This window comes from Typopeltis vanoorti, chromosome 23 (assembly GCF_054136105.1).
Source record: "Typopeltis vanoorti isolate ZY-2024b chromosome 23, IOZ_Tvanoo_1.0, whole genome shotgun sequence".
Lineage (NCBI taxonomy): Eukaryota > Metazoa > Arthropoda > Arachnida > Uropygi > Thelyphonidae > Typopeltis > Typopeltis vanoorti.
Window position 1 is genome coordinate 92,799,844 of NC_143571.1, and position 21,036 is coordinate 92,820,879.

The 21,036-nt window shown below is 38.8% G+C and overlaps 1 protein-coding gene across 1 annotated transcript in view; it reads left to right on the top strand.

Moving 5' to 3' along the window:
• Positions 1 to 21,036, top strand: part of Hmbs (porphobilinogen deaminase-like protein l(3)02640) — a 231,703-nt gene that overhangs the window by 40,584 nt on the left and 170,083 nt on the right. Inside the window, exons 2-3 of the mRNA XM_090412648.1 lie at positions 9,713 to 9,797; positions 18,468 to 18,590. Of these exons, the coding sequence (XP_090268774.1) occupies positions 9,720 to 9,797; positions 18,468 to 18,590 (201 nt within the window). The 5' untranslated portion in view covers positions 9,713 to 9,719. The remainder of the gene's footprint in view (positions 1 to 9,712; positions 9,798 to 18,467; positions 18,591 to 21,036) is intronic.

Genomic DNA, 21,036 nt, shown 5'->3' on the forward strand with positions numbered 1-21,036 from the left:
CGGATGTAATCCTTGTGTTCTGAGATTCTGATATTTGCTGTCCTGCCTGTTTGGCCAAAGCAGGACAGTTTACAGCTGCAAGGGACCTGGTATACACCAAGTAGGTCTAGGGGAAGTGGTTGGTCTTTGGTGGAGCGGATAAGGGATGCCAGTTTTCTATGTTGTCTGTAACAAGTGGTCAAGTCATGTTTTTTTAAGATTTTATTGATTTTTTCTGAGGTGCCTCTGATGTAGGGAATAGTGATGGATTTAGAGTAATCTTTTTTGTGAAGGGGGGGGGGGTTGTGGACAACTGGGTTAAGTATTTTTTGGATTTTTTGGAGGGGGTAGCCGTTGGCTGAGAAAGTGTCACGGATGTGATTTAGTTCTGTGGTTAGGGCTTGATCATTAGAACAAATTATTTTTGCCCTGTTGAATAATGTTTTAATAACTCCATATTGTTGTGAGGGGGGGGGGGGGTGGGATTGTTGGAGAATGTATCTGCCTGTATGGGTGGGTTTTCTATAAACTGAGAAAACCAAGGTTCCATCAGGTTGGCAGGTGACTAGTGTGTCTAGGAAGGGGAGGTTATTGTTTTCCTCTTTTTCCAGGGTGAATTTGATTCTAGGGTGTTGGTTGTTCAAGTGTGTTAGGAAGGAGAGGATCCTTCCTAACACACTTGCTTGATGTTGATGATGTTTTCGCTATCCAGGCCATGTGGCCAGATAGCGAAAACATCATCAACATAGCGAAGCCATATGGTAGGTTTTTGTGGGGCTGAGTTTAAGGCTTTCTCTTCAAACATCTCCATGAAAAAGTTTGCCAAGGGTGGGGAAAGTGGTGAACCCATGGCTGTCCCCTCTATCTGTTTGTAGAATTTTTCCTGCCAAACGAAATAGCCTGAGTTCATTGTAAACTGAAATAGGGCTGAGATATCGGGAGGAAATTTAGCTTGGATTAGCTCTAAGGTTTCTTTGAGAGGGACATTCGTGAATAGGGAGGAGACGTCAAAACTGACCATTATGTCATTGTGTTGGAGTGTGAGGTTTTCTATACTGGCTTTGAAGTGGGCTGAGTTTTTTATGTGTGATGGTGTATTGCCAGTATAGTGTGAGAGCGCTTTGGCTAAATGCTTGGCTAGTTTGTAAGTGGGGGAATCAATGCCATCCACTATGGGACGTAATGGCACATTTTCTTTGTGTATTTTTGGGAGCCCATATATGCGGGGGGGTCTAGAGTTATAGGGTTTTAGTCTGTTGGTAATCTCCACAGGCCAAGAAGTGACCTTCTTAAGGAGCCTATGGAGTTTTCTAATTTGTGAGCTGGTGGGATTGTAATCAATGGGGAGGTAAGTGGAGCGATCTAATAATAAAGCCTTGAGCTTACCTGTGTAGTCTTTAAGATTGAGTACCACAGTGGCGTTCCCCTTATCCGCTTTGGTGATCACTATTTTTTTGTTACTCTTCAATTCTTGTAGTGCCTTGTATTCACTAATGGATATGTTGGATTTTGGAGGTTTTGCTTTATTGAGAACACAGGCTACATCCAATCTAATGTCGTTGGCGATGTGGGTTGGAAGTTGGCGAATCCCGCGTTCAATTTGAATCATTAATTCGTTCGCCGAAATATCGGAAAGTGTATATTAAAGTTTATTTAATCTATATTTCCAGTATACGCTGTCAATTTCCTTAAATATTAGTTATTATGTCTAACCAGCGTATAAGCCTCTCAACAAGAATAATGATCATCCACGGAGATCTCTTCGCACGCAAGGCCCGCCATTACGGCAAACTGAGGCTGAAATTATCCAGACAACTTAACCGTCTGGCATTCCTAAAACGCTGCCTGGATAATCATGTCATCCCGAACTGTGTTAAATTCAAACACCGCTTCATCTCACAGAAAGCTCTCCGTATTTACAACCGCGCTAGCTAGGCATTACTTCGGGAGCAAATTACCGCTACACGCGGTTCCCTAGCCGATATAAACAGCGCTTTAACAACGCTGGAAAACGAGCTTTCACATACGCTGAATCACGAGCTTTGGTCGGTCCTACATGACGTTCTCGTGTACGGCAGCTAAAAAAGAATTTGAACGAGTACGAAGCCGACATATCAACAAGTTTGATAAATTAACAAAGAACTCGGCGTCCAAACTACAAACCAACACTGTTGTTAACCTATCGTCAGCTACCTTAAAGCCAGAAGCAATCCACGCTCTGTCACGTGGTCACAACTTCGCCATTGCTCCTAGGAAATTGCCGGCCGAGGAATTAATGATTCAAATTGAACGCGGGATTCGCCAACTTCCAACCCACATCGCCAACGACATTAGATTGGATGTAGCCTGTGTTCTCAATAAAGCAAAACCTCCAAAATCCAACATATCCATTAGTGAATACAAGGCACTACAAGAATTGAAGAGTAACAAAAAAATAGTGATCACCAAAGCAGATAAGGGGAACGCCACTGTGGTACTCAATCTTAAAGACTACACAGGTAAGCTCAAGGCTTTATTATTAGATCGCTCCACTTACCTCCCCATTGATTACAATCCCACCAGCTCACAAATTAGAAAACTTCATAGGCTCCTTAAGAAGGTCACTTCTTGGCCTGTGGAGATTACCAACAGACTAAAACCCTATAACTCTAGACCCCCCCCCCGCATATATGGGCTCCCAAAAATACACAAAGAAAATGTGCCATTACGTCCCATAGTGGATGGCATTGATTCCCCCACTTACAAACTAGCCAAGCATTTAGCCAAAGCGCTCTCACACTATACTGGCAATACACCATCACACATAAAAAAACTCAGCCCACTTCAAAGCCAGTATAGAAAACCTTACACTCCAACACAATGACATAATGGTCAGTTTTGATGTCTCCTCCCTATTCACGAATGTCCCTCTCAAAGAAACCTTAGAGCTAATCCAAGCTAAATTTCCTCCCGATATCTCAGCCCTATTTCAGTTTACAATGAACTCAGGCTATTTCGTTTGGCAGGAAAAATTCTACAAACAGATAGAGGGGACAGCCATGGGTTCACCACTTTCCCCACCCTTGGCAAACTTTTTCATGGAGATGTTTGAAGAGAAAACCTTAAACTCAGCCCCACAAAAACCTACCATATGGCTTCGCTATGTTGATGATGTTTTTGCTATCTGGCCACATGGCCCGGATTCACTCCTCTCCTTCCTAACACACTTGAACAACCAACACCCTAGAATCAAATTCACCCTGGAAAAAGAGGAAAACAATAACCTCCCCTTCCTAGACACACTAGTCACCCGCCAACCTGATGGAACCTTGGTTTTCTCAGTTTATAGAAAACCCACCCATACAGGCAGATACATTCACCAACAATCCCCCCCCCCCCCCCTCACAACAATATGGAGTTATTAAAACATTATTCAACAGGGCAAAAATTATTTGTTCTAACAGAACTAAATCACATCCGCGACACTTTCTCAGCCAACGGCTACCCCCTCCAAAAAATCCAAAAAATACTTAACCCAGTTGTCCACAAACCCCCCCCCCCCCCTTCACAAAAAAGATTACTCTAAATCCATCACTATTCCCTACATCAGAGGCACCTCAGAAAAAATCAATAAAATCTTAAAAAAACATGACTTGACCACTTGTTACAGACCACATAGAAAGCTGGCATCCCTTATCCGCTCCACCAAAGACCAACCACTTCCCCTAGACCTACCTGGTGTATACCAGGTCCCTTGCAGCTGTAAACTGTCCTACTTTGGCCAAACAGGCAGGACAGCAAATATCAGAATCTCAGAACACAAGGATTACATCCGATTTCACCAGTACAGCTACTCTGGGCTTGCAGACCACGCTCTGGACACTCGCCACAAAATAAGATGGAAGAAAGCCACAGTAATACACCTCAGCAAGTTCAAGTATGAAAGACTATTCATGGAATCAGCCTCGGCCCTTAGGAACATGCCAAACCTCAACAAATTTGGATGCATGAAACTGCCCCAAATTTGGGAAACTTTTATCAAAAGAACTTCAGCCCAAAGGCCAAGAACTACCAATATAGCCCGCCAGGGGGCACCATCAGGACTTTAGGAAAACGCTAGCGTCCTAGCTTCAGTCTCATTTGTTGTATTAGTACTTGTGTGCACATGTCCTTTAGTAAGTTCCCAAGAAGATGGCAACGTAACGTTCGCCAAAATATCGGAAAGTGTATATTAAAGTTTATTTAATCTATATTTCCAGTATACGCTGTCAATTTCCTTAAATATTAGTTATTATGTCTAACCAGCGTATAAGCCTCTCAACAAGAATATGTGGAATTACAATGCTGGTAAGCATGACAAGCTTAGGAGATTGCTTGGATTGGTGCCATGGCATGTAAAACTGCAAGTGCTGCATGTTCATAGTGCATGAGAAGTGGTAAAGAAGTGTTTGAGGGAGGCAATGGCAGACTGCATACCTAGAGTTAGGAGACTAAATCAAGTGATAATAAAATGGTGGAAGGAGGGTAATTATTATGGGAGATTTCAACTATGGTCGCATTGATTGGAGTGAGGAGAGGACACACAGGAGGAAGGAATTGGATTTTATGCGGTTATTAAGGGATAACTATCTGTGACAGCATGTAATGGAAAATACTAGGGATCAGACAGTGCTTGACCTAGTAATTACATCTGAGGATTTGGCTGTAAAAAATATGATCACATTGCCACCAATTGGTGAGAGTGATCATAGGGTCTTGACTTGGGAGGTGGCTAAAGGTGTGGAATTTTCAATTAAGATAGGGTACATGTGGAATTATCGGGCTGGAAATATGACAAGCTTAGGAGTTTGATTGGTTCAGTGCTATGGCATGTACATCTGCAAGGACTAGAAGTTGATAGTGCATGGGAGGCAGTTAAGAAATGTTTGCATGAAGCAATGGCTGACTGCATACCTAGAGTTCGAATAATAAATCAAGTAGGGGTTAAATGGATGAATAACACCATTAAGCTTGAGCTGCAAAAAAAGAAACAACTATGGAGGGAATTTAAGGAGAAAGGTGACCGGCAGGCACATGAATGGTATAAAGTGCAGGCCAGAAGGGTAACAAGTATGGTAAGAAAAGCAAAAAAGGATTATGAAAGAACATTGGCCATGCAAGCTTAAGAGAATCCTAAACAGTTTTTTCGATATGTAGCAAGTAAAAGGAAAAATGTACATGGCAGAATGATTTTAAAGAATGCTAATGGTATGGAGGTAACTGAATCAGTTGATATAGTTGAGTTACTGAGTGAGCACTTTGCAAGTATATATCATCCAGGTTGTGACATTGCAGAAACGAATAAACCAGTAAATTATACTGGAATTGTGGTGAATGAAGTGGAGGTGAGTAGTCTATTGCATAACCTCAATGTCAGTACATCCGTGGGATTGGATGTTATACCAGCTTGTGTTGTACGAGAAGCAGCTAAAGAATTGTCAGTACCCTTGACCATTTTGTTTAATTTGAGTCTCGGGTCTGGGTTAGTCCCGAGAGGGTGGAAAGAGGGGAAAATAGTTCCACTGCATAAAGGTGGTTCCAAGACTGCTGTTGTAAATTACCGACCAATTAGCATATCAGGAATCATTGTCAAGATCTTAGAGAAATTAGTCAAGAAAAGAATACAGGATTGGATAGATGAAAATGGGATATTGTATGGGGGAAAACATAGTTTTGTGAAGGGTAGATAATACCTCAGTAACTTGCTCACGTTTTATAACACAGTGACGGCTGAACTGGATAGGGATAATGGATTTACAGTGATACTACTGGACCTTGCCAAGGCCTTTGACAGGATACCACATGGAACCCTAATCAGTAAACTGGAGCAGATGGGGATAGATATAGGGTTGGTGAGATGGATTGGAGGGTGGTTGAAGGAGAGATACCAGAGAGTGGTTTATGCAGGAGTGGAGTCTAAAAGATGGCTTGTGACTAGTGGTGTGCCGCAGGGCTCTGTTCTTGGACCACTGCTTTTCAATTTGTTCATCAATGATATAGGAAAGGATTTGAGAGGAAGTGTTCACTTATTTGCTGATGATGCAAAGTTGGGTAGAGCAATTGTGAGTGCACAGGATGTCAAAATTTTACTGGATGATTTGGATAGTTTGGAGGACTTGGCTAGGAAAAATGGATGTCAATTTAATGTGGCAAAGTGTAAGGTTATGCACTTTGGGGTGAAAAGAATAGCAGCAGTATATCGCATTGGTGGAATCGTACTCCAGGAGATTGATGAGGCCAGGGATTTGGGAGTTTTGGTGGATAGGGAATTGAAGTTTAGGGGGCACATTGCAAAAGTGACTAAATCAGCTCATCAAATCACTTGGCTTCTGAAAAATACTTTAACATGCAGAGACAAACAAGTTGTTGTTCCTCTGTATCGAGCCTTAATAAGACCCCATCTGGACTACTGTGCCCAGTTATGGGCACCAGGGTTTCTTCTTGATGGGGAGGAAGTGGAGAGGAGCCAGAGACGAGTGACCATGATGATAGAAGGTCTGTGGAATGAACCTTATGAGAATAGGTTGAAGATTTGTGGGTTGCAGAGATTGGACAATAGGCGAAGGAGGGGTGATATGATTGAGACATTCAAATTACTGAAGGGTTTCTATAAGATTGATCCAGAAGATATTTTTGAAAATATGACTGGTGGTGGGAGGACTAGGGACCATGCATGGAAGCTCGGCAAGAGCATGGTTGACAAGGGAGTTAGAGCTAGGTTTTTTACTTGGATAGTGGTGAATGAGTGGAATAAGCTTCCAGAGTCTGTTGTGGGTGCTACGACCGTGAATGAGTTCAAGGCAAGGTATGATAGATACTGTGTCAATGTCGAATAGTTGTTCTTGACATGATGTTAGGGCCTCCCTCGATGAGTCTGTCGACTCCTTGGAGTTGACCGGAACAATAATAATAATAATAATAATAAATGGATGAATATCATCATTATGCTGGAGCTGCAGAAAAAGAAACAATTATGGAGGGAATTTTAAGGAGAAAGATGACCTACAGGCACATGAACAGTACAAGGCACAGGCCAGAAGGGTAACTAGTTTGAAAAAAAAAAGGCAAAAGCAGATTATGAAAGGAAGCTAGTAGTGCATACTAAAGAGAATCCCAAACAGTTATTTCGTTATGCTGCAAGTAAAAGAAATAATATACATGGCAGAATGAGTATATGGCTCCTAGACTGCCGACCAACCTGCATATCAGGACTTGTTTTAAATGTATTCGAGAAGTTGATAAAGAGCAAATTACAGGAATGGATAGATGGAAATGGAATACTGTATGGGACACAGCATGATACTTCAGGTGCAAACTTTGTTTGCTTATGCTTGGATAAAGGATTAAACTAAATTTGTTATATTTTTGCGTGAAGGGTAGATCATGCCTCTATAACTTGCTCACATTTTATAATACAGTGACAGCTGAGTTGGATCAAGGTAACAGATTTACAGTGATACTGCTGGACTTTGCAAAAGCCTTTGACAAAATACTACATGGAATTCTAATCAGTAAACTGCCACACATGGGGATGATGGATATAGGGATAAAGGCCTGTTACTAGTGGCATGTTGCAGGATTCTGTTCTTGGACCACTACTGTTTAATTTGTTCAGAGGAAATTATTTGCCAATTATACAAAGTTGGGTGGAGCAATAGTTAATACAGATGTTATCAAAATTTTGCAGGATGATTTGGATAGATTGGCAGACTGGCAAAGGAGAATGGATGTCAGTTTAACGTGGCAATGTGTGAGGTTATGTGTTTTGGGATGAAAAGATTACCAGCTGTATAACACATTGGTGGAACTGTACTCCAGGAAATTGATGAAGCCAGAGACATTGAAGTCTTAATGTATAGGGAGTTAAAATTTAGGATGCACATAGTAAAAGTGGCTGAAGTAGCTCATCAGATCACTTGTTTACTGAAGAATACTTTGGAGATTTGATGAGTAGAGACAAGCAGGTTATTGTTCCTCTTTATTGAGCCTTGATAAGACCCCCATCTTGACTACTGCGTGCAGATGTTGGAAGTTTTTTTTCTGCTTGGTTAGACTACAATAAATTTAGTTTAATCCTTTATCCAAGTGTAAGCAAACAAGGTTTGCACCTGAACTATCTTCAGGACTAAGGCAACTCGTGGCAAAGGTGACCAAGCTCTCATCACTCCTTGTCATAGTATCTCCCATAATGCAAAGCACATCTCCTTGCAGACATGTATAATGCTATGCATTAAGGGAATAAGGTGAGACACCTTTTGGTAACTCGTATAGGTAAATATGACTTCCCCATTGCTTCCATCTTAGTATCACCACCTCTGGGTCTGGCTCCCACTGATGATACCTCAATAATGGTCAAAACCAGTCTGGGTAGTGTCCCTTCCCTTAATGCATAGCATTATACATGTCTGCAAGGAGATGGGCTTTGCATTATGGAAGATACTAAGACAAGGAGTGATGAGAGCTTGGTCCACTTTTACCATGAGTTGCCTTTGTCCTGAAGATACTTCAGGTGCAAACTTTGTTTGCTTACACTTGGATAAAGGATTAAACTAAATTTAATATATTACTGCGTGCGGATCTGGGCAGCAGGGTTTCTTGGTGATGAGGAGTTGGTGGAGAGTATCCAGGGGCGAGTGACCAAGATGATAGCCGATCTATGGAATGAGCCTTACAAGAACAGGTTGAAGATTTGTGGGTTACTGAAACTGGTTGATAGGCTGAAAAGGGGTGATATGATTGAGACATACAAATTACTGTGGGATTTTTACAAGATTAATTCAGAGGAAATTTTTCAGAACAGGTATGTGGTGGGAGAACTAGATGCCATCCATGAAAATTGAGTAAGAGTGTAGTAGCAAGGGTGTTAGAACTAGGTTTCTTACTTGGAGTGTAGTGAATTAGTGGAATAGGTTATTAGAGTCTGTTGTGGGTGCCATGACTGTGAATGAGTTCAAAGCCAAGTATGATAGATACTGTGCAAATGTTGGATGAGTTCTTTACATGATATTTATGGCCTCCCTCAATGATTCTAAAGACTCCTTCAGTTGCATGTAATAATAATAATAATATATTGGAATATTCTTGATAGAGTAAAAAAAAAATATAAAGTTTGTTGTTTCAGGAAGTTTGTAGCAATATTCAAGAATAATATTCTTAAATTTGGTATTTAGATGCAAAAGAGCCTCTGTAGCTAGTTGAGTTTTTATGATGCCTTTTTGTTGGAATGATCTGCTTTTGAATCCTGTCTACAGCATGAACATTTATCAGGGCTTTTCATCTGAAGATGAGTTAGCTGGTCTCATATAGGGTTTTTTCCCTCCTAGAAACTAGAGTTTTTCTTCTTGCAAAACAGGCAAAGTGGCTGATATAAGATACTATTGGATTAAAGATTATTCTTTTGAATTTTGTTTTGAATGTTTTCTTGGTACAGTCTGTTTGTAAGCACAAAACAATAGAAATAAGGAAAATTGTGTGTCTGTGGGAGGGATTCCCCAAGAATTATTCTTACCCCCACAGTTTTTCTTAAATTCATATCTTAAATTTTGTATTTGTGTGCCAAATGTGAAAAATTGCATGTAGATGTATATTGGTGCATGAATACTGTAAGTCAGGTTTAATTCATCAACATTGTTTGTAATGCTTCTTTAAAAAATGTAATAATTTTAATTAACATTCACTTTTTTCTAATTAGATTAATTTCATATTTTTCTTCTAGAGAGGAAATGAACCATATTATAGGATTACCAGTGAGCTCTCCTGAAGCCCAAACTGCAATTAAAGTAGGCTCTAGAAAAAGTCAGGTAATTTCTTTTCTGTGTGAAAACTTAGTTATGCTAATATCATTCAGAAAGGAGCGATTCCAAAGTTAGAAGCAACTAGCAGAGAAACTAGAAAAACTGATTGCTGTTCGTTTATACAGTACATAATGGATCATTTCTTGATTCAAATCAGTTATTGTTCATGCTATAAACATCACCATTCATTCTTATGTTCTGAATAATATTACAAGCTCTTTCAGAGTTTGTAGTCTAATCTTATAATATATGATAATTTCCTAGCAATAATGTTCTTCAAGAATGTATTGGATACTCTGTTAATCCAAAACAAGGTTTTATTATTATAGTAGCCTCTCACTATAGTGAATCTAGTGACCAAAAACAGATGGAATTCTGTATTCTAGTGACTAAAAGCATTCTATTCTGCCTAGACCACATATTTATTTGTAAGCCTGAAATCTCTTCTGATATATCATCTCAGTGAACTCGGAAAACCTTGAGCATCTCTAATCTGGTGTTCCTCGAGGATCTGTTTTGGGTCTGTTGTTGTTTAATTTGTATGTAAATGATGTTGGAAAGGGCTTGAATGGTGATATACAGTTGTTTGCAGATGATCCAAAGTTTAGAACTATGAGGAGTACAGTGGATGTTGTAGACTTTTGCAAAGGGATTTGAATAGTCTTTGAATGGGCAAAGGAAATGAAATGAATGGGGGATGCTAGTTCAACATAGCAAACTGTAAGGTTTTAAAGTTTGGTAAGTACAGATTAGATGCAGTGTATAAGAATGGGGTGAATATCTTAGAGGAGGTGGAGGAGAAGAGGGATTTGGGGGTAGTGGTCTGAAATTTCGGGAACATTTTGCAAGAATTGTGAGGCAAGCAAAGCAGATTATAGAAATGATGCGGAGAACACTGACATGTAGGAGTAAAGATGTTATGATTCCATTGTATAAGGCTTTAATCCAACTGCATATGGATTATTGGAGGTTTATTTTGCACTTGGTTAGACTATAATAAATTTATTTTAATCCTTTATCCAAGTGTAAGCAAACAAAGTTTGCGCCTGAAAATATCTTCAGGACTGAGGTAAGGTAGTGCAACTCCGAGCAAAGGTGGACCAAGATCTCATCACTCCTTGTCTCAGTATCTCCCATAATTCAAAGCACATCTCCTTGTAGACATGTATACTGCTATGCATTAAGGGAAGGACCACTACCCAGACCAGTTTCAATCTTTATTGAGGTTTCGTCAGTGGGAGGCAGACCCAAACATGGAGATTCTATAGTGCAACACCAGGTGTTGCACTACCTTACTTCAGTCCTGAAGATATTTTCAGGTGCAAACTTTGTTTACTTACACTTGGATAAAGGATTAAACTAAATTTATTATAGTCTAACTAAGTGCAAAATAAACTTTAAACATCTTCTCTAAATCGAGAGTAATTCAATAATAAGGTGGTACACCTGTTGGCAACTCCTATAGGTAAATATGACCTCTCCTATTGCTTCTGCCTTAGTATCTCCACGTTTGGGTCTGCATCCTACTGATGAGACCTCAATGAAGGTCGAAACCAGTCTGGGTAGTGGCCCTTCCCTTAATGCATAGCAGTATACATGTCCACATGGAGATGTGCTTTGCATTATGGGAGATACTGAGACAAAGAGTGATGAGAGCTTGGTCCACCTTTGCTCAGAGTTGCCTGGTGTTGCACTACCTTACCTGAGTCCTGAAGATATTTTCAGGTGCAAACTTTGTTTGCTCATACTTGGATAAAGAATTAAACTAAATTTATTATTGAATATGGATTACTGTGCACAGATTTGGTTACAGGGTTTTCAAAAGGATGAAAAATGCAAACTTTGTTTGCTCACACTTGGATAAAGAATTAAACTAAATTTATTATTGCATATGGATTACTTGGATTATTGTGCACAGATTTGGTTACAGGGTTTTCAAAAGGATGAAAAGATGTTGGAATGTATTCAGAGATGATTGACTAAGGTGGTTTCTGGTCTCTGGAATGTAGAGTATGAAGGCAGATTGAGGGAATGCAAATTGCAGAGTTTAATGGATAGAAGTGTTGTAATAGGTTTCACGGTATAATAAGAACACAGATGGTTAAGAAAATAACTATTTATTAACTTAAAGCTAATATTTCGTGTGCTCTGAAGATGCTGGATATAATACCAGCGAAATATTAGCTTTAAGTTAATAAATAGTTATTTTCTTAACCATCTGTGTTCTTATTATACCGTGAAACCTATTACAACATGTCTGATGAACACATAAGCCTATCCACGCATATAATGGATAGAAGGATGATGTGTGTGTGTGGGGGGGGGGACATCATTGAGACTTGTAAGTTGGTAAATGGTTATTACTGGATTAATGTGGATTAGATTTTTCATAGAATGAAAACAAACAGGGGGAAGAACAAGAGGTCATTCTTGGAAGCTATATAAGGAGGGTGTGAGCAGTGGAATGAGGAATAGTTTTCTTTGCATGAAAAGCTGTGGGTGGTTGGAATGCATTGCCTGGAAGTGTGGTGAGTGTGGAAACAGTGAATGCATTTGGCATAGTATGATAAGCTGTGCATCATTGACTCCATGGAGGTCTAATAATAATAATATAATAATAATCAAAATATTAAAGCACTATCTTTTAAACAACTGTCAGATATAGAATGCCTGCTAAAAAGTAATTGGAGAAAATTTGTAAGTATCATCAATTACTATATGCTTAATACTGTGCAGTGCTAATGGGACAGCATTGAAGTATATTTGTTGGCCCACCAGCATATTGTGGGTTCACATATTGTAGCATGATCACAGTCACTTCTGAATCTAATTAGGTTGTAGAAGGATTTCAGTGGAAGACTGACACACTACGCTGCTTATTGCATCTTGAAGTTTCATGTTTGGTTGTCTCTAGAGCAGAACTTCAAGTTTAACTAATTCTTGGCCCACCTACAGTATTAATGTTCATTGACAACCATTCATGAGTAAGATTCATATTAAAAATAAAATATTCCAAGGTTGGTTGAATTCAGTATTTATGTTATTATTATTATTATTAATCCAGGTCTCTATGGAGTTTTAAGATTTATTGCAGAAGGCTACTCATTAAACACGTTCACCATATGCATGTTGACTACTCTATCTGGCAATGAATTTCATGGCCCAACCACTCTCCATGCAAAAATTTCCATCGCCCACTCACTCTCCATTAAAAAAAAATCCACTTCACACCCTCCTACTCACTACCTCCTTTTGCAGTTTTTTGGGGTGGCTTCTTGTCCTTGTTCCTTCCCCTTGTTCTGTATGAAAAATTTTCCTGTGTCAATCCTGTAAATACTTCTCAACAGTTTAAACATCTCAGTCAAGTCACCTCTTTGTTTTCTCTCCACCAAATTCTGTAGCTTGCATGCCCTAAGTCTGTACTTATAACTGACATTTTACAGTTCTGATATTTTCATTATCTGCTTCTGTACTCTCTCTCTAAGGTTAATTTATCCACAGTAAGCAGAAAAATTAACATTAAAGAGAGAGTACTCAGGGACAGAAACAAATCCCAGATCTGAGCACAATAACCCAGGTGTGGCCTAATCATGCTTTATACTATGGAATTGCTACTCTTTTATTTTATTACCACACTTTTCATGGCTTAGCGGTTAGCTTACCTGCTCTTAAGCCAAAAGGCTACAGGTTCGAATCCTTTCAGGGGCATGGATTTTACAACTGGGCAACTTGTATATTGAGGCTAATGACTTCACATCATTCGCATTAGTATCCAATTATGCAAAGCACATATCCTTATGGACATGTATAATGTTATGCATGTTGGGAAAGGTCAGTACCCAGACTGGTTAGCCTCTATATACAAGTTGCCCAGTCGTGAAATTACTTCATGTGCGTGAAATTACTTCAAGTTTGCTTTATGGATGAAGGATTAAATCAAGAATATAATTTCTTGGAATTTTTCAGTTATAATATAACCAAGTGGAAAAACTTTCAACATCTATCTCTAATCCAGAGTATTTTAGTAATAAGGTATGACACCTTTTGGCTACTTGTATATGGAAATATGACTTCTGCATTACTTCAATCTTGGTATCACTTTTGGGTCTGACTCCCACTGATGAGACCTCAATAAAGATCAAAACTGGTCGTGGTCCAACTGTGTTTGGAGAGCTTCGAAGGCTAAGTTGTTTAGTTTTTTTAAAAAAAATCGCATTATCAGTTGAAAAATTGTGTTAGAATTAGACTGTATCGTGGAGTTAATTAGTTTAAGTTAAAAGTTTTGTTTAAAATATTCTTAATGTTGTCTTTTGCATGGTAAATTACGTAGCATAGCACATGGCATCAATGGGAAGCAGAACAATGGCGTTCAAGGTGGCATTGTTTAAAAAATTTAATCACAGGTACTTTGTGCAGTGTCTGCAAAATGTATGCATTACCGAAGGAAGCTGCAATTTGGTTTGAAAGCAATAGTGGCGGGAAAGTGTGCTGATAATGTTATGAGAGTGAGGATCAAATGTGTCTCAGGTCGCGAGATTGAAGTAGTGGATGAAACTCAGAATATGATTGAAAATATGTGTGATGTAATTGCCAGATTAGAGTGAGATTAAATGTGACATGATTGAGATAGTAAGTGTTGAACGAAAGAATAATATGACTAATGCAAAGAATGAAGAGTTGGCTGCAGTGAGGTAGATAGCTTGGTTGCGAGGAGTGATACACAGGGTGAAGCAGGAGCTGGAGTGAATGAAGAAATGTCTGGCAAGTGGGTCAGCTGATAACAGAAAGAAATGTCAGATAAGGGAAATGAGGGCTTGACCATGAGAGGAAGAAAAATCAAGGAGCGAGTGTTGTATGGCGATTCAATCATAAAAGATGCGATCGGCAAGAGTTTGACAAAATCGTGCTTTCCGGGTGTGAAAATTAATGATGTTAGTGAGGCTATTAGAGCACAAAAGGGTAGGGTGAAAGAATTGATTGTAGTGACTAGAATGAATGATTTAAAAAGAGAAAAGTATGGCATGAGAGAGGACATGAAAGAATTACTGGAATTAACAAAAGAAAAGAGATAGTTCAGATAGTGAGTTTATTGCCACAGTATGACATCGTAGAGCTGAGAAGGATGGCCATACTAGTGAATGACTTGATGCGTAGGTTTTGCAGGAGGAGGGTTTGGAGTTTGTGGATGTGTGGAGTGAGTTTGATGGGTGAAAGGACTTATACAAAAGAAAGTGTTGTTGAATGAAATGAAAGTAGGTGTGAAGAATCATGGAAACGAAAGCTTTTGGGGGTGGGGAGCTGTTGAGTGGATATGAAGACATCAGTGAGTCAGTTTAATGTAAGAATGTGTATGATATGCTGAAGTTAGTACCACTTGTAACAAACCAGAATGGGATAGTTAATATAAAGTAACAGGCTAGCGGTGGTCCTGAAGGGCTTTTGCACTTTATGTACACTAATGCCAGGAGCATTTGGAATGAGCAGGAGGAATTTTTGGCCTTGGTTGGCTCATCCTGGTCCAAGGTTATTGGCATCAGTGATATGGCTAACAGACGACGATATAGTTAGTGGGATGAATGTGAAGGATATAGTGTGTTTAGGGAGGATAGAAAAGAATGGGGGGAAGGAGTGTTATTGATGATAACTGATGAACTGCAATGAAAGACAGTAGAAGTTCAACTGCAGGCCAGTGAAAATAGCAATTTTGAGGCTATCTGGTGTGAGATTGAGGCCATAAGAACAAAATATACAGTTTGATGCAGCTGTAGACTAGGGTATGGAAAAGATGATGGAGACAGTATGCATTGGCAAATAGACTCAATGAGTGGAGGACAAGTAATTATTATGGGTGATTTCATCTATAGGAAAATAGATTGGAAGGAGGAGAGAACACATGGGAAGAAGGAAATGTAATTTATGCAGTTACTAAGGGATAATTACCTGAGACAGCATGTGATGGAATATACTAGGGGTTTGAGAGTGCTCGATCTTTAATTGCATCTGAGAATTTGTCTTTGTCTATGACAAATATGACCACGTTGCCACTAATTCATATGGTTCAGTTATTTGCCAATTGTCATGATCTTGACCTGATATTTGCCATGGTCTTGACCTGAGAGGTGGCTAAATGTGTGGAATTACAGTGCTGGTAAGCATGACAAGCTTAGGCGATTGCTTGGATTGTGCCATGACATGTAAAACTGCAAGGCTGGATGTTGATAATGCATGGGAAGTAGTAAAGGAGTGTTTGAAGGAAGTAATCCTTTCTACATGCTGAAAGTAAAAGAAAGAATGTATATGGCAGAATGATTTTACTGAATGTCGATGGTAGAGAAGTAACTGAATCAGTTGAAATAGTAGAATTACTAAGTGGTGATATTGCAGGAATGAGAGAGCCAAAGGCTTATAAAGGAATTGAGGTAAATGAAATGGAGGTGCATGGCATTTTACACAACGTTAATGTGAATACAGCTGTGGGATTGTATGGTATACCAGCTTGAGTTTTATGTGAAGTGGCCAGGGAATTGTAGGTGTCCTTGACCATATTGTTTAATCTAAGTCTCGGCCCTGGGTTTGTCCTGAGGGGATGGAAAGAGGGAAAAATAGTTCCATTGCATAGACGAGTTTCCAAGACTGATGCTGCAAATTACTGACTAGTCTGCATATCAGGATTTGTTTTAAATGTATTTGAGATGTTGGTCAAGAGCAAAATACAGGAAGGATAGATGGAAATGGAACACAGCATGGTTTTGTGAAAGTTAGGTCATGCCTCTGTAACTTGATCACATTTTATAATACAGTGACAGCTGAATTGGATCAAGGTAACAGATTTACAGTGATACTGCTGGACTTTGCAAAAGCCTTTGACAGGATACTGCATGGAATTCTAATCAGTAAACTGCCGCACATGGGCATGATGGGTATAGGGTTGGTGAGATTAATAGGAGAGACATCAGAGAGTAGTTTATTGAGGAGTAGAGTCCAAAAGAAGGCCTGTCACTAGTGGCATGCTGCAGGATTCTGTTCTTGGACCGCTATTGTTTAATTTGTTCATTAATGATATAGATAAGGATGATCTAGAGGAAATGTTCAGTTATTTGCCAATTATGCAAAGTTGGGTAGAGCAATAGTTAATACAGATGTTGTCAAAATTTTGCAGGATGATTTGGATAGAATGGCAGACTAGACGAAGGAACAAAGCTTTAAAAACAAAGGTTGGGAGACCGTGGTGGAACGACATTATAGGAACTCTGCGGGTTTGCGTAAGCCAGATTTAGTGATTAAAAGAGATGGTGACGTTTGGGTAGTTGATGCCCAGGTTGTGCCAACTTGCCTATAGCCATAATAATAAGGTAAACTATTATAAGAGTAACCAAGATCTAGTTAGTAAGATACGGGAGGAGCATGGGGCAACTCCGAGGTTTAACAGCATCACCATCTCTTTACGTGGCATATGGAGTGCAGATACCTATAAGGACTTAAAACAGCTTGGACTTATTCAGAAGGATATAAAAGTTCTTTCCTTGAGGGCCCTACAGGGCACACTGGTGGCATGGTGTTGCCACCAGAGAATGACTGAATGATAACTAGAAAAGGCATAGGGTAAAACACTTATAAAGGCTTAGGCCTGTATCAAGTCTGGATGAGATGTCTGGACGTGATGTAAGGATAGTACTGGCCATAACCAGTACAAAGATTAATAAAAAAATAATAATTAAAAAATAAAATAACTTGTAGTGTACCTGAGGATCAGTCCTGCGACATACAGCTATTTGCTGATGATGCAAAGATAGGTAGGGTAATCAGGAATGCAGTTGATATGTGGTAACTTGCAGAATGATTTGAATATGTTGGAATTGGGAACATGTGAAAATGGATGTCAGTTAACTGTCAGTAAATGCAGTCATGCACTTTGGTATGATTAGATATCCAGTGTCATATTATATTGGTGAGATTATGCTAGAAGAAACTGATCAGGCTAGGAAACTTGACTTGTTAGTAGATAGCAAGGTGAAGTTCATGGGCCATGTAGCAAAGATTGCAAGTACTACTCAAAATATAGCTGCAATGCTGAAACGAACATTCACATGTAAAGATAAGGATGTCATTTTGCCTTTTTACATTGGAAATATTTTGATATGACCTCAGTTGGACTTCTGCACAGGTCTAGTCTTCTTGTTTCCGTTGTGATTCTGATACAGTGGAGAGAGTTAAAAATGATATCAGGATTGTGGAATACTGATTTTGAACACATTGCGAATTCGTAGTCTGCAGATGCTAGCAAGCAGGAGAATGAAAAGGTGATATGATTGAGACATAAACTTCTGAAAGTGTCATGTATGATTTCAGTAGATGGAATTTTAGGGTTGGGAGAGGATGTAAGAACATCCATGGAAATTGAGAATTAATGCTGTCATGACAAGTTGTCATTGGATGTTGTGTGTGCAAGCAGTGTGAATGAATTCAAGAATAAGCATGATAGCTGTTGTGCGCAGCATGTGGTCTCCCTCAATGAGTCTTTAACCTCCTACAGGCCTCTTAATAACAATTATAATAATAAGCAATTTAAAAATGTTGCTAGTTTTTATTTTGTTCTATATCTGTTGCAATTTAGAATGTAAACTTATCTTATAAATGAAATGCTTCCATAATATTTATTTATTGATTTATTTTTAGCTTGCTCTTATTCAGACCAATAATGTCATTGACTCTCTGAAGGCTTTAGCAGCAGAAAAAAAATTTGAAGTTGTTACCATGAATACTGTTGGTGACAATAATCTGGATAAAGCACTCTCTAAGGTAAGAATAATTTATGTATTTTTTATTAAATTCGGTGTCTCCCGTAAAACATGCTATAGAAAAGTGAGTTTGAAAGTTTAAATGATTTGTTCTATTGCATGTTCTCCTAAACGTCTTGTTAGTAAGCTGTGAACTTGGATATGTTTACTCAGTGAGAAAGTTTTTCCTTTCTGTCATGAATAATTCTGGTGCAGCAATACTCCATTCAGCATAAGGTATTACTACCTAAAGTGTTGGGTTGAGTGTATTTGTATACCTTGCCTAGGAAGCATCTTAGCCAAGAAATGCAAAGAATAAGCCAAATAACAACTTCAATCACAATATTTGTAATACATTGTAGCATATTTTATCTATATTGATAATTTTCATAGTAAAAAAGAGCATTAGTTTATTGGTACATTTGTTTATATTGATTTATGTTGAAGTTTCAGGAATAAAAACTACATTCAACTGGAATGAAAATAAATTATTTACATGCTAACATTTTACCAGCCCAAGCTAGAATCACCTTATAAACAAGGACAATCATGAATGCGGGGAGTGGCAACTATGGCACTCTCCATGATGATATGTGATCACCATGGATTACTGCTGATGAAAGTACAAGGTGGTGCATGAAAATGTGTAGGATTACACATCAGCTCATTAACAAGAATAGTTTAGGAGAACATGCAATGGAATGAATCAGTGCAGTTCACTGAGTTCTGGAGAATGTGGGCTGCTTCCAGGAATAGTCTATGATTTGAACTATGTAGTAGCTGGCCTTCTTCCATCTGATGCAATGGTTTCATCCAAGGCATCTTATACTAGTCTACTTTTACTTTGCCTATACTGAATATACTTTTTATGTTCCTTTCTCTTTATGAAGGTGGTCTTCTCCTGTTTGTTCAAAATAATGGATTACACATTGAAAAGGATTGCTCCTAAAACAAAATTCAAGTCTACAAATCTCTGGACAAAATCTCCACCTTACTGAAACATATCAAGGACTATTGGAATCCTCTTTCCTTCCTCAATGTCTACAGTATCTCCTGTCATTGTAGAATCCAGTATTTTGGACAGACAGGATGAGGAATACCTTGGTACGAATAAAAAAATATAAAACGTATGGGGCAGACTAGCACAAGTGTGCATTGAATGAGGACCAGTTCATCATGTGGAAGAGAGTCATGCTGCTATACAGATTATTATTATTATTATGTAATACCTCCAAGGAGTCCAAAGACTCATCGAGGGAGGGCACCTTACTCTACAACTGTCTCCACCAACCGCAACTACCTTCATCTACACCAAGGTTTCCCAAACTGTGTTCTGCTGAACTGGTATTTCACAGAAGTTCTCATTTTAGTTTTCTAAGCATTTTTCACGAATAAATATTTTATAGTGGAAATATTCTGAGGAGAATATTCGTGAATATGTCGAAAACCTCAGTCCCAGAACGCCTAATAGCATCTGTGTAGTAAATGTTAGTGACCAAGCCGTGTATTTTTAAACATGGAAGTATTCATAAATTATCGTTAACTTTCACAGATCAAAACCTTTCAACGTTTGGGAATGGGAATACCGCTGTTTATGACCGGTCATAAAAATTGCTTGCAAGCGGATTATAACAATGGGCAGTGTATCCTCTGTTCTCAAAACTGAAAGAAATAACATCTTACACGTGATGCCAGACTGGAGAGAGTAATAATTAATAAAGATTATGCCAAGATTCTTCAGGATCTAAATAGACTTATAGTTAAAACACAAAGGATGAATAAAAACATCTAAAATTTTTCGTTATATGGAAGGTGGGGAGAGAACACAGGTGCATCCATGGAAGTTTGTTCATAACCAAGAAAGAGGTAAGAGCTAGATTTTTCTCTCACAGAGCAGCGAGTGAGTAGAATAGTTTGTCTTTAGGGATAGTGAGTGTATCTAGTGTGAATGAATTTAAAGGAAAGTATGACAGCTGGTTTGGGTGATTTATAGTCTCCCTTGATGAGTCCTTGACTCCCTGTAGGGTCTTAGATAATAGTAATGGCCACTACTTCATTGTGTCAAGTGGAAAGTAATGCACTATGATATGAAAAAACTATAGCCTGTGTGTTGTATAAATGGAACTGCAAAAATTGATTTAGGAGTAATGGCTGACAAAGTTTTAAAGGGCAAAGTATCTCAAAAGATTACTTGGATGTTAAGAAATACACTGACAAGGAGGGAATAACTTCCTTATTCATGCTTGTGTTTCTTATCCTTCTTCATAATGTTTTGAGACTACAACATTTGGATTTTTTTTTTTGTTGCATGCATTTGGTTAACTGAGTTTCTTGGGGTGTTGGAAGTGTTGGAGAGGATTTAGAGGTGAGCGACCAAAATGGAATGCTTTTGAGAGAATAGACTGAAGAGGGTTTGGGTTTCAAAGTTTAACTAATAAGCAGAAAAGAGGAGAATGATAGAAAAGGCA